The 14,803-nt window shown below is 40.5% G+C and overlaps 1 protein-coding gene across 4 annotated transcripts in view; it reads right to left on the bottom strand.

The window, feature by feature from the left end:
- Window positions 1–14,803, bottom strand: part of USP6NL (USP6 N-terminal like) — a 111,094-nt gene that overhangs the window by 63,618 nt on the left and 32,673 nt on the right. The window contains exon 1 of one of the 4 annotated variants that reach the window (XM_062491706.1): window positions 2,103–2,166. The exons of the other annotated variants lie outside the window; for them this stretch is intronic. Coding sequence (XP_062347690.1) covers window positions 2,103–2,166 — 64 coding nt within the window. Of the gene's footprint in view, window positions 1–2,102; window positions 2,167–14,803 lie in introns of those variants that run through there. 4 annotated transcript variants of the gene reach the window in all.

Genomic DNA, 14,803 nt, shown 5'->3' with positions numbered 1-14,803 from the left:
TAAGGAGAGGGAACTGGCAGCACTATTCCTTATGTTTCCAGCAGTCAAGAAGGAGCTGAATAGCTCATGGTTGGGCTGACTAACCCAGAGCCCACAGTTACACCTGGCTTTCATCACAGTCTGGCAGAACTGAGCTGCTGAAGGAGGAACAGCCAGAAGACAGTAAAACACTGGTCTTTCCCACAAAAAGAAAAGCTGCTGCTTTACAAGGTTTACTGAGTACCTTTATTTTGAATTGTTTGTCTAATCCTGCATGGTTTCTAATCCGGTTCAGCTACAGAACTGCAAACCAGTAAGGCACGGCCTTTTTTAAAGTGATCTGTATGTGAAATCCACTGAGCATGCATCTCTAGTCCCTACAAAAGCAGTCATACAACTTACAGGAATGGTCTCTGGGGTTACTAAAACTCCCTGGTGTACTCTTCTCTCTTCTAAAAAATGACTAGGCTGTAGCTCACCTTTCAAAGGTTACAACCATGGACTAGCTCCCTCATGAAGGTAGCCTGAAATGAGTACCACCGACAGCCTCAGTGAGTTCCTTACACTGAAGAAGTAGGAGGTAAAAGATACATTGCAGTGCTCATGCATCAGCAGCAGTATAATAATTTGCATCTTACAGATGTGCCATAAATTTAAGAAGAATTACAGATTTTTTTAGGTTGGAAAAGACTTTTAAGATTGTTGAGTCCAACCATTAACCCATCACTGCCAAGCCCACCACTAAACCACGCTCCTGAGTGCTTTTAAATACTAAGGGATGGTGACTGCACCACTTCCCTAGGCAGTCTATTTCAAGTGCTTCACAACCTTCTTGGAAATGACGCTTTTCCTAATATCCAATCTAAACCACCACAATGCACCTTGAAGTTGTTTCATCTCATTCTGTCATTTGTTACCTGCAAGAAGAGCCCAGCCCCCACCTGGCTACACCCTCCTGTCAGGGAGTTGTAGAGAGCAAAGTTCCCCCCTTGAGCCTCTTTTTCTCTAGGATAAACACCCCCCAGCTCCCTCAGTCACTCTTCACAGGACCTGTGCTCCAGACCCTATCACAGCTCCATTCCCATTTCTGGACACACTCCAGCACCTCAATGTCCTTCTTGTCACAAGGGGGCCAAAAGTGATCCCAGGATTTGAGGTGTGACCTCATCAGTGTTGAGTACGGGGGGACAATCACAGCCCTGGTCCTGTTGGCCACACCATTTCTGGTACAGGCCAGGATGCCATTGGCCACCCGGGCACTTGCTGGCTCAGGCTCACCCACTGTGGACCAGCACCCTCAGAAGCGATGCCTCTTTCTATGGGGCTGATGCTCAATATACTAAGAACATCCTGTGTACCCTTATCCCAAATTCTGAAAAACAATTTCTTCCCTTTTTTGTCCTTTAACCCACCATCATCTCTCCAACAGCAGAGCACTCTGGAAATCCCAAAACAATTTAAAATGTTCATTTGTTTCCCATGACTTTACTAAAATTCTTGCCTGTTTGCACATTACACTTCCCACTGCTCAAAGAGCTGCACCGGCACAAATTCCTGTCTACAGGCACTACCACCAACTGCTACACATCTACACATTCAAAGCACATATCAGAGCAATAAACAAAGTCTCTGGTCATAGCAGCAAGTCCCTTAAATACTCAGGCTGTTTATTTTGCTTCCAGTTCATTCTCATCAACAACAAAATAAAAGCCATGACGTACACTTAATAGCATTTTGTTTTGGGTACACGATGTTCAAAAGGAAGAATCTTGGTAAATACCTGCACATCAATACTAAACTTGCTCTGAACAAAAGGGATTAAGCATCATTTATTATACTTTCTCTTCATGCAGAGAGAACTTTTAACACAGAGAACAACTTTTAACATAAAATGAACTAGTCAGTTATAAGAACAATCCCTTTTACATAGTAATACTTTCTCTGAAATATGTATTTCCAGAAGTTAACTGAGCTACATTTCTTCCACCATTAAATATAATCATATCCCTTAAATATTATTAAGTATTTAAAATTCAGGTATCACTAATTTGAAGTGAGAGAATCAAAATAGCACAGTATAAACAATTAAAGACCAGTACATAAAATGTTGCACAACACTTTACCAGTCTTTAGACTGTCATTTTCATTTTCTTCCCAGTCCTTGTAGAGCTCTGTTTTAGTCTTCATGAAGTAAATCTGTTTGCTTCTAGATCATATTCTAAATCACTGCTTATCAAAAATGACCAGGGGAAAAGTTCTGCTCCTCCACTTGCTGCATTTGCTCCACACAACTGAGCCACTTGACACGTGCTCCTTTTTCCAGACACAGCCCCTCTACAGCTCCAGGAGCTGCAGAGGCTGGAACAAAGATGCCATTTGTTAATGCCAAGTGTCATGAAGGCACCACGCTGGTGTTCTCCAGCCCAGCCCACAGCCCTGCATTCCAGCTCATAATAAACAAAAGAATTTGAACAAACAGCCTCAGAGGCTAGGGCTCCTGTAACACATCACTGTTACACTCTCGGGCAAAAATTCTTACTGGTGTTTTCCAAGTGATGCAGGAAAACGATCTTACTGAAAGGACTTACTTGAAATGGAGCTTGAAGTACACTCTTTCTGGCTTATTACCGAAGAAACCACAAAATTAGGTAACTCTAAAAATACAGTTTAGATTTCTGCAACTGCCATCCATACTTAAAGGATGGATACTTTACATATTTTCTGATAAAAACTCCTTTACTGTTCAAAATATCTTGGGAACTTAAAACACCTAGGATGTGAGGAGTTGGCAACAACATTTTTGTTGATAAAAGTACAGAAATTCAGGAGTAAAACCTGAAAACCAGATCTCCATACCAAATATCCCAGGACAAACACACGAAGCCATTCTCCTGCCCAGATTTCAGCCCTCACACATGCTCTCTCACAAAGCCATTCATTCTGCTATGTGATGCCTGCACCCAGGAACCAGCCAATGCCATATCCTAACCAACACAAGTCAGGGCACACACACTACCAGACACTTTGTGAAGCCAGCTGAAAGATGATCAGTGGTACTGGCACAGGTTACCCAGGGGGGCTCTGAAATCTCTCTCCATCCTTGGAGATGTTCATAAGCTGTCTGGACATGATCCTGGGCAACCAGCTCTGCACAGCCCTGCTTGAGCACAGGGCTGGACCAGACAACTTTCAGAAGTCTCTTCTAGCTTCAACCCTTGTGTGGTTTTCTTGTGGTTTTAACTTTCAGAGAAGTGTTAAAATGCCAGGAACAGGAGATCTGATCAAGCATGTCAGACTATTCCTTTTTCCCCAGAGACTGAAAAAAGAACAGTTCCTTCAATTGTTTCAACCTTCCTCCCCATATCGTCTGGCAGAGCACTGAGCCTGGAAATGAGCAGCAGCTCCTTTGTCTTTACCACTGATTACTACTCATGGATCCCACCCAAGCCCAGGTGTCAATAGTTTAGTCTCTGGAATCAGTATGAGTTTAAACTAAGCCAGTGCCATGTCCACTACCAGGCACATTTCCCTCAAAAGCAGCTTTTTCTTACTGCTGACACACACAACAGCAATCCTCTTGCTACACAGAAATAATCTTCCATTTTGCTTATAACAGAACTACTGAACTGAAACCAGCTACTTTCTGTTTCCTTATCTGTGAGCATATTTGTGGTGAGGATGAAAAGAACTCGCACACAAAGAACACAAGCATTTGTCCCAGGTTAACTGTCTCACCCCTTCACCACTTGAAAAAAACTTGCTTTTTCACATCACTGCTGCTCTTCTACCACACACTGATCCCAGGCACCAATAAGCTATATTACTCATACACACACACATATACAGATATACCACACATATCTATACTAATACTTCCCTTATGTCTCTCAAATTTAGCATGCCTGATTTTGTGGGTATTTTTCAAGAAAGTCAACTTACACACAGAAAGGGTAATATTTTGGCTTAACTGAAATTTCTCTCTATTCCAAAGAAAATAAAATCTAAAAGAGTAAAACTCTTTGTAAAATCAATATATTGCATTATAAAAAGCAATATAAACTAAAAAAAGTCCATTGCAACAGCAAAACACATGCACCCTCCCCCTCTTAATAATCAACATTTATAGTAGACACTATTCTAGTTTTACTGCATGAGCAGTAATGAGTGAAAAATATGAAAGCAAAGATTTAACTTCCCTGAAGAAACATGACTGAACTCTCATCTTAATAAATAAATGAAGTTTCACTATGGTAGAGCTCTTGCAGTTTTGCAACATCCCCTATGAGACACTGCACATTCACCAATAGAAAATGGTCACTTTGGAAATTAGTATAATTAACTGCTACTAAAAGCCCTCTCAAATCAATTTTGAAGTGATCCCCAAAGGAAGAGCAAGAAAAATCAAGGCAGCCCTGCAAAGTGATATTCCACAGAGGAAGTCTGTGTCAAAACATGAAATGTGAATTATGTATTGTATAGAATTTAAACCAAATACTCTATCTTGCTTTTAAGCAACAATGGATTAAAGGGCTTACAGAAACTCTACCAATATTAATCAATTACTGCTATATGCCTATAATTTTCAATAACATAGCCTTACTAACACTTTTAGTTAATGGAGAAATGAAAGCACAAAACTCAGAATAAAACAGAAATAAACCAGAAAAAGAACATACTCTAATAAAACACAACTTGGCCATTTAATTAGTCCTAATTTGCAATTTGTTTTTCTGTGTGGTCCATGTAAATAACTACACCTTAAATTAGATCACTCCATCAGCAATGCCTACATCTAACCAGCTGGAAGCTGCCCTTGGAATGCTCATGTTATCACCTCTCTACTGAGTCTTATAAAAGTTCCCACAAGGGTTACAAAGTGGAGTGACAAGATCTGGCAGGGTTCTACTGTAATTCCATTTTACAAAGTGTTGTGTGCAGACATGAGCCAGAAGATAATTAATTTTTTGAAGGTTAACATAATCAGTTGCAAAGCCAGAAGAAACCATACTTGCCAATTTTCAACAAGCTACACTGGAAAGAGTAAGCCCAATTTTGAACAGTGCTCCTTTCTTGAAAGAAAAAAAGACAACAAAACCAACACACAACCCACCCTCCTGCCCAGACCTCTGTCAACACAACCTGAAACATTTAGGGCAGCTCTTAATAGACTTAAATGTAAAAAAATCAGGCTGGGTATAATTTGGGGCTTGCCAGTATGTAAAGACTGGTCTGACTTGTGCCACAACTAGCTAATGTCTCATGTCTAAGCTTAACTCATCCTTTTTTCTTCTCTTCCCAAGGGTGTAGTTGGTATCTGGCCTTTTCATCACAGTTTTTCCTCACTGCTATGAAAAGAGCAGCATTGTGGCCATGGTCACTCACCTACGTGTTTGTCTTTGAGGAGATGCAAACACTGCTGAGCTCAGCCATGCCAGCCCTGCAAGCAGCTGCTCCAGTGGCAATGGGAGCAGATCTGCATCCCACTGTTCCAGGGGACACAGCGAGCCTTGTGTGCAGAACACATTATAACCCAGCAGCCGTGGAACAGCAGAGACACAGCCTTCATGGAAAACACAGGAGGTTTTCTACTACATGCAAATCATTTTACAGTCTTCAACTAAAAGATTACATTTCTTAGAACTCCTACTGTGGCTAGAACTGATCCCACTGCAACATATAATCTGTTTCATCTACAGCTCATGAGTACTACTCCCACACTCCCCCTGATATCCATGACCTTTCCCAGCACTAGCCCTAGCCCTTACAATTATATCTTAATAAAATATGCTGCAAATCATCTGCTGCATTATATGGTAAGATCAGACACTTGACCTCAGAAGCAGTTCTGACACATGAAAAGCAGAAATATTTCAGGCATTTTACCCTCAACCTTATATAAGTCAAGGCATTCTTTTACACCAGTGTCTTTTCATGTACTAGTTATGATTTTATAAGCAAATTTAGCTGAAAATGCCGGGGGTTTTTTTGATCCCTTGTACTTTAAAAGTATATTATGCCTGCAGTCTGCAGTTCCCAGAGGCTTTTGAGAACTAAAATATCCCTTCTGTACACTGGCACTGCTCATAGTTCTTTTAACCATGACAGGCTACTAAACACACAAGCAAAACCATCTTCCAGCAAGACTGAACATAGCAATTCTCTGCAATAAATTTCTTCTTCACTTCCCCAATGTCATGTATCAGGATATACCAGTAAGATAAATCAAAAGAACATTAAAAATTCTCTGAAATGTTGACATTATTTACGACAATTTCAGATTTCCTGTTTTGAACTTCACAATTAGTGGTAGAATATGAATGTTTTCACAGCACTAAGGTTTGCAGTATCAATTTGAAGAGTAAAATGGTTCTAATACTTTCAATTCTGACACAAAGTAGAACATTTCATAACAAGAACAGTGCTTCCCACGTTAACAGATTATATTTAAGCAGTCAGTTGCCACACTGCACTAATTACGGCAAGTCTCCTGATTAATCATTTTTCTCTCTGCATTAGTCAAAATTAATGAAGCAAACAAATTATATTTTTAAATTCAGCATTAATTACGTGAAGTCTATTCCCAGTTCAAAACATCACCAAGACAACACTCATATAGACTCTGGATGAAGCTCTTTAAAAGAAGGCAGTTCTTAATTTTTGAGGAAGCTGATTTATTTCTTCTGGAGGTCTAGAGAAGCTACAGCAGGTCTCTTATTACAACATTTTATCTATGTTGGTATCATTTTATACTGGCTCAAATAAAGAGATTTGTTTTTCTACACAGACAAGCTTTGAATACATTGACATACCCACAGTCCAGCTCATCATTTAATTACACAGCCGATTTAACTGATTACAACGGGAAGAAAAGGAGGGTTTGTTTTGTAATAGATGCTATTCTGCCAGTTAACAAGACTAACGAGCTCCAAGCCAACTCAGAAAAACACTGGCTCTGACAAAGTGGCAGGAGTGGAACTTGAACAGCACCACGGGGACACAGCAGCAGCAGCTCCCTGACCTGCCCAGCGCCCACAGGCTCAGGGCTGGCACCAAGGTGCTGCTCAGCTGAACGGGCACTGCCCAAACTTCACTGGCCCACTTTTACTCCCCAGCTGCGCAGGTACTACCAGATTTTGACTTTTCTGCCTTCTCCTGGAAGAGACAATATGAAGCACAGAGGGATAAGTCCTTGCCCAAAAGTGTGGGAAAACCTCCCTGCAGCCTCTGGTCACACCTAAACTTGAGCCTCCCAGGTGCCGAGCTACTGCTCTGCCTCTGTGGGCACAGCTTCTGCATAGAGAGACCTCAGCATCCACTTTCAAGATTTAAATTCAGCTTTATTCCAATACACAACAGGAAAAATAAAATCTTAACTATTCTGAAAGTTGTGGCAGGATAAAAAAACCCTTTCTTGCTTTATTCCAGCATTAGCATGTTACACGATTTACACCAGTTACTACAGGCTCCTAGATAGACTGTTGTGATCCACACCAGAACATGGATCTCAGGCATCCCTCCATCCACCATCAGGATACACCTGAAGGAACCACCAAAAACCTCAGTAACAGTGAAAGGAGCTGTAAGGCCCTTCTCTGCTCAACTTGAATCTTAACATAGTTAAAGCATTTCACAAAAGAAACCCAAACTGAGTTACACACTATAACTCAGTTCACTGTAGCTGAACAGCTTTCTTCAATTACTCTGTCTCTGAGCTATTCATCTTTGAGCAGATGAACATTTTAACTGCAGTATAATATCTTAAGTATAATATCAAATAGGATCCTCTAAGGGAATCCTCTGAGAAGTCTGAATGATACCAAGAAACTTGTATGACACTAAACTTCCTCTTGGTGGCTCTGTGTTAAGTTAAAGTAAGTGCACAGAAAGACATCAAGGCAAATTTAGGTACCTGCCTGCTTGCATCAGTCACGTCTACACAGCAGAGAGCTGAATAACTAGCTACTTATAATATCTGCCATTCATTTAACTAAAAACTAAAATGACATTTAAGAGAGAAGAAAAATGCTGAAATCCCCTCTGAACATTCGACATTATCTGAAGCATCAGGCAGCAGTAGAGCCATGTTTTTTATGTTTATAAAGCAGTTATAGGAAAGGCTGGAGGAGTAAGAGACAACCAGATGAAAGGTAAACAAGTTTGTTAAATGGCAGCAGAAACGGGGGAAGTTTCTTCAACTTTGCTATGAGAAAAGGAAGTGAGTGGTAGACAAGGAGGTACTGTTGTTTTCAGTTTCACTGGTTGAGGGCTGGTAAACAAAACAAAGTAAACAGCCACGGCATTTCCCATGCGAAACAGGAATTAGAGTCTCCAAGGCTGTCCTGTGTGCCTGGTCCCAGCCCCAAGCTGAGGGAAAACCTAGCAGAGCAGCTACAGTAAATCCCAGTGCCATACCCACCAAATCACAATTACTTTGCATTCATACTGCTAATTAGCAATACCAGTATGAATTTGTTTGCCAGCACCTAGTTTGCATCAGTTAAAACCTTTGTCAATATAAAACAACTTCAGAGTTTGGATAAAACAAACCCAATGGCGGGGAGAAAGGGGGAAGAAAAAAGATAAAAATCTTTCTGGCTGTGTATCTACAGAACACTGTACCAGTAAAGAAAAACCTTCTGCCTACATTATATCCATCACCTTTTTTTTTTTTTTTTTTTTTTTTTTTTTGCTAGAGGAAGTACCAAATTAGATTTTAGATGTAATCTATCCCTAAAACTTAGGAGAACGTGCCAAAAAAGGTCTTGGTCTTTTTCCCCAACCTTTGACTCCAGTTAAGAATAGACAACATTGAGATGTCAGCACCACTGAGAGGCAGGCACAAAGCTGTAGCAGAAAAAGACCACAAAACAAAAATGAAAAGGCGCTTGTTTGAATCTTTGATGTTAAAGGACAGCACAGGATCAGAACAGAATTTTCAGAAGAGGTTATAAATCTCCTTCAGGTAAGGGATCACAGCAAGAGGCACCATTTTGCTTATTCTTTAGATACTCTGAAAACATTCTACAAATATCCAGTGTCGGCATAAGATGACAATTATTCATTTATACTACTGTTGCACAGAAACAGTAACTTTAATAATCAGTGCATGAACAGGTATAGCAGTAACAATTTCTTTTTACTGACTTAGAAGAAGATAAGCACAGAGGTACTTCAATAATACAAACCCACCATCAAGTTTTCATTGCTACTTCTCTCAACTTTTATTTCAGCACCAATGCAAAATGAAGAACAAGGTGTTCACAGTATGTGTTTATTAAGTTCCTACTGCAAAACAAACATGATGTTAATTCTAGTCCAAGCCTTATACACAGGCATCAAGAAAAAAAAAATCCATTTGTTTATGCTGAAGTCAATAATGCACTGAACCTAATAATGATCTGCTTTAAAACCATTACACTCTGTTCAAGAAAAAAGCCAAACCAAAGAAAACCACCCATGACCCAGAAAAATCTGTTTATCACAGATTCTTGTATCTCAGCAGAAAATTAGCTGAAACTTTAAAAAGCTATTTTAAACTCAGTAAATTGAGAAAGCCTACTTCAACTAATACAAACATTGATGCAGTACTTTGCAAATCCCTATTCCAGGTTACAAGCATTAAGCTCCAGGACAATACACAAAAAAAGCCTTTTATGGATTCCAGTCCAGTCCATATAGCCTATTTCATTCCCAACCAGATCCCTCTCAGCCTCTGTGAATTTCATATCCCACACAAATAAAAAATCCACAGGAAGAGTCACGACTTGGTTGAGCCTGTGGAGCTGAGCCTGGCAAACAGGATCCTGTTCCCTGTGAAAAGCAGATCCACTGCAGAACCCTCCCCTGGGGCAGACATGAGCTGTTCTCTCCACCAGAGAGAAGGAGGAACAGCACCAGCTGGGATTTAAACACACATCCACCCACTGTCTGCTGTGCCTGTAGACATGCAATTAAGATATTCAGCACTTTGGGGAGGGTTCAAGTTCTCATTTGTGCAGCTCGGCCGGACCAGGAGCAACAGGGCTGACTGGCTACCCAGGCATGAACCAAACAACCCAGCCTTCACAAGGCAACAGCTTTGAGCTCTAACTAAAACCAGCTGCAGAGAGAAAACTTAGAGGTCATAGCCTATAAGGCCATTAAATCATTTTTTTGACTTGGAGAGGTAAACACAGTGGTCAGGCAGGAAACCTTCCCACGAGGGGCAACACTCATTCTGAAATCCATCGACCTCACATGGAAATACAGCAAATTCATCAGTGAAATTTTCATCACTGAAGTCAGACCCAAAACTACTTGCAAGTGAATAACATACTTTGGTTATGAATTGTGGTTCCCTTGTACCACTGAAGACATTTCTTCAATACATGTTAAAACGACAACTTTGCATTTCTGATGTTACTACAAAGCCAAAGCCTCTACTTGAAGCAAGGAACTGTAATGCAGTAAACCGAAACCATCTCTGCAAACATATTCCTGAGAGGTCTAGCAATCAGGTGGGAGATCAAGAGGATGAACATAATGAATGTTCCTTCAATTAAAACGTTTTGGAAGGATAAGGAGCTGTCACTCCAAGGGCTTCAAACTGGATAAAAAACCAACAGCCTGTCATCAACTCTTCCCTCTTCAGCAGACGAACAGTTGTCATCTGCTATCACTCAACTCTGAAAGTGAATGAAAACTACCAAATATTTCTCCTGTTTTAGCGTTTTCTGAAACCATCAAATTTATCAACAAACTTCTTGTTATGACAGCAAGCTCTTGAAAGAATTCACAAACAACTCAGTCTCCCGTTAAGACTGTGGCAGAAGAAGAAATATAATTTTCAACTTAAATTTGTTTTACTATAATCCATACTAAAGACATCAGTTTTAGTGTGCATTAGTCACCAGTATAAATCTTACTCTACTTAAATAGTGAGCAGAATTTCTACACTTTCTCCTTCTCTAGCTCACTTTATTCCCTGGCAGAGAAAAATCCAGGGGTGTAACTACTAAACACTATAAAATTACTCATACATACTCTATTTGCCACCACCCACTGTTTTGAAGGAGCACACAAAACCTAAGCATTGACAACAGGAACCAGTAGTTCACATTATTGTGATAACAAGTGCTACAAATGTAGAAAAACAAAAGCATCAGAGAGTACTTTGTATCTGAGGTACAAGAGGCTGCTTAATCCCAGGGTAATAGGCAGGCCACCACAGTGATGATGACAGGTTTCTCTGAAAAATGAGTCAGCTGCACGCCCTGGGGAAGTTCCCTCTCAATTAAAACAATATCCCAAACAGCCATTATTCTTCAGGTGCTACTGAGCCCAGGTGGTGTTTCAATGAACCACCAGCTCCAACAAAGTCTAAGTCACTTCTCCTCAGATAAGCAGGATTTTAAGCGAAGGCACAAGACAAATCCATGGATTTGAAACTCAGCTAATCAGGCTTTACTAAATAAAACAAAAATCTTTGGTGGGAATGCAATGAGAAGCTCTCCTCCTGTTTGAGAGGTCCAAATCTATTCTGATGCTGTGGATGCAGGTGAAGGCTGCAGGGCTCCAGGGCTGATGGAAGCACAGCCTGAGCACTGCTGCTCAGCTTGGACACTGCAACCTTTACCCTGACACACAGCCCACAGCGAGCCAGTGACCTGTGCCACTGTCTGCTGGTAATCTAACACCTTCTGCAACTTGAGAAACAGACTAGTGAGAATTTAGAAGTCACACCTAATGACAGTACAAATGCAAACAATTAGAGGATACAGAAAGCAGGGGGAAAGGAAGTGTGATGTTTTAGCTAAGGAATGACACCTTAAAAGAGGGTGAGGAACCAAATTGCTAGAATGTAATTAGCTGTCAAGTTAAAGCATGCAGAGGTCATCATCAGGAAGAGGTATGGGATTACAGCATTCCATCAAATCTGAGTACCAATTTTCCCACCATCTTGCACCTGTTTTCCTCCTTCACACCTGTATATTTCATCAGCACCATTCAGTATCTCTCTCTGCTTACATAAGCAATGCTGAAATGAAAGAAAAAAATTTAAAAACAAAAAGCCTAAAGGAAAACTCATGGAGGCAAAATACAGATGCAAAACAACTGCATATTCTCAATGAGATGAAGAAGAAATAGAAAAAAATGGACAATAGGCTATGGCACAAGTTAGTATGAAGGGTCTATGAACTGTAATTAACTTCGAAAAGCAGAGTTTTCTCCAACACGCAACTGAGACTCACCAGCACAAAAGTAATATAAATAAGGTATAAATTAGCTTCTTTTAAAAAATTCTATAGCCACCTTTTAGGTAGCTCCAAGTTTTAAGGATGTGAGAATACGACACAGGGAACTGCCATATTTATAAGCCACTGTGATGATGTCACTATCAGATACATCTGCTTTGTGGCCACTTCAGGGCAAGCAAGGCAAATTTCTTATTCTTACATCTCAGAGGTCACTATTCCTCAGTGAAATTGATATGTCATTACTAGTCCAGTATCAGACAGTTCCCTGAAACACCATTCACCCATCAGTATTTTTAAGTTCAAGCTTCTTAGCTCATATAAATAGAATACCAAGTATTTACAGCCTTTCATATGGGACTGTAGGATTTAGCCCAAATTTCAACTGAAGGACTTTTTACATTTGGCTCAGAATGAAAAGGAATGCTTGGGAAACAAGCTCATCAGAAGTTGTTTTTTTAATTCTGAGGAAAAAAATAATTTAAAATTATAAAAGAGCTGCAATAGATTTCATGTTAGAGCCATTTTTTAATGTCTTTGTATTAAAATTAATTATTCCCAAATATGAAGCTCTAAGTTGTTTTTGGTTTGTTTTTTTTTTTTTTTAGTTTTTAATTGGAAACAAAGGTTTTCCCACTAATTGGAAATCTGTGAACTCAACTGATGAAAGCTGCATGACAGAGAAAAGGCAGGTAAAAATTGGTTTGAGAGAAAAAATTAAAAGTACTGCAGAAAAGGTGTTTTAAATTAAAAAGGAATCAGAAATTGCCAAGGTAGCTTAAGTCAAATAAACAAAGCCCAGACCAAAATATTAAACAGCAATTTGACAGCAGCAGGAATGATTCCAATATATCAAATAAATGTTGTGTTCACTTGTCCACCTGACCCTGGAACCACCTCACATTCAAGTGTATTCTCCTTAGCCCTAATTTGATTATCTCCTTTCCAAGCTCCTCATATCATTAAATTATATCACAGTTAGGATGCAAGGGATAATTTGTTGACATTTCCTAATGGTAGCAATGACTTGAGAATTTCTAACACCAGCCAAAATTGCTCAAGAATGCCCACTGGCATAACAGTACATACTGTTTCAAAACCAATCACTACACACCAGTAGCTGGAAATGTTACATAGCTTATTAACTTTTTCTTTTATTAAAAAAAACCCGACAGATTTTACCTAGGAGTACATTAAGAGAGCATAAAGGAAAAGGCAGGAGGCCATTCATTCAGACATCCAGTCCTGGATTTGCAGTGTTTGTTGACCACATCATTGCTCTTTGTCTCCCACTCTGCTGGAAGTTACTGCTCCGGGCAGAGCTGGTAAACAGAATCATGTGAGTGCACTGCAACCCGTGACAGAAAAGCCCAGCTGATGAATTTATTCATGCTGCCCTCACTAGCAGCTTCAGGGAATCTGGACTGGAGAGAACTTGCAGGAAAAGAAGCCTGCAAGGTTTAACTTTGTCCACAACCTCAGCATTGCTGCAGTGGGCTGAGCCTTGGCTGGCTGCCACGTGCCCACTGACCTGCTCTCACTCCTCCTACTCAACTGGGGGAAAAGAAGAAAAAGCTCATGGATCAAGATAAACAGGGAGGTTGCTCACCAAATACACTCAGGAGAAAAACCTCCTTGGCTTGGGAAAATTAATTTACTGCCAATTAAAAATAGTATAGGTCAGCCCATAACACTTGAGCTTTTCTGCTCCTTAATCCTGACACTCTTAACACGCTCTAGCATGGGGTCCCTCCAAGGGGATACAGTCCCTGAAAACTGTTCCAGCAGGGGCCTTTCCCACGAGCTGCTGTTCCTGCCAGAAAACCTGTTTGTGGTATGGGCTCCTCTGCCAGGAGCCTGCTTCAACAGGAGCTCTGCAGGAGCTGCACAGGGATCTCTGTTCCCTCCATGGACTGCAGGGACACAGCTGCCTCACCATGGTCTTCTCCAGAGCTGCCAGTGACTCTGCCCTGGTGCTTAAACACCACCTCCTGTTTTTCCACTGACCTCGGCGTCAGCAGAGTTGATTCCCACACATTTTTTTTATCTATCTACTCTCTCACAACTGTTGCACTGTGGTTTTTAGCACTTCTTAACTATGTTATCTCAGAGGTGTCACCAGCTTCACTGATGAGCTCAGCTTTGGCCAAGGATGGGCCTGTTTTGGAGCAAGCTGTGTCTGGCTGTGTCCAGCCAGGACAGACCCTGGCCTCTTCTCACACTTCCAGGCCACCTTGCAGCCCCAGCTACCAAAGCCTTACCAAAAGTGGCCAAACAGAAACTCTGCCATTAAATTAGCACTTAATCTCAAAATGCAGAGCATATATAAACCCAAGTCAAAAATGTCAGTCTTCAATGCTTTACAGCATAATCTCTTGATCCCCTTTCTGCCCCTGAAATATCAAGCCTACCAGAAATTCCACTTATTTCCAAGAAAAAATTCATTAGGCTATTCTATCTATCCAATGCCAAGATCATAAATCTGGGATAAAGGACTGCTGATGTTCCATGCAATTCTATAAATAGCATTTTAGTCTGAATTGGAAGAGGGCTTTGGAGCAAAGCTCTACATCATCTTTATTTACTGTTCT

The sequence above is a fragment of the Cinclus cinclus genome, chromosome 4, assembly GCF_963662255.1.
Source record: "Cinclus cinclus chromosome 4, bCinCin1.1, whole genome shotgun sequence".
Taxonomy (NCBI): domain Eukaryota; kingdom Metazoa; phylum Chordata; class Aves; order Passeriformes; family Cinclidae; genus Cinclus; species Cinclus cinclus.
The sequence above is the reverse complement of the archived record's forward strand: the minus strand, read 5'-3'. Positions and strand labels throughout refer to the sequence as shown.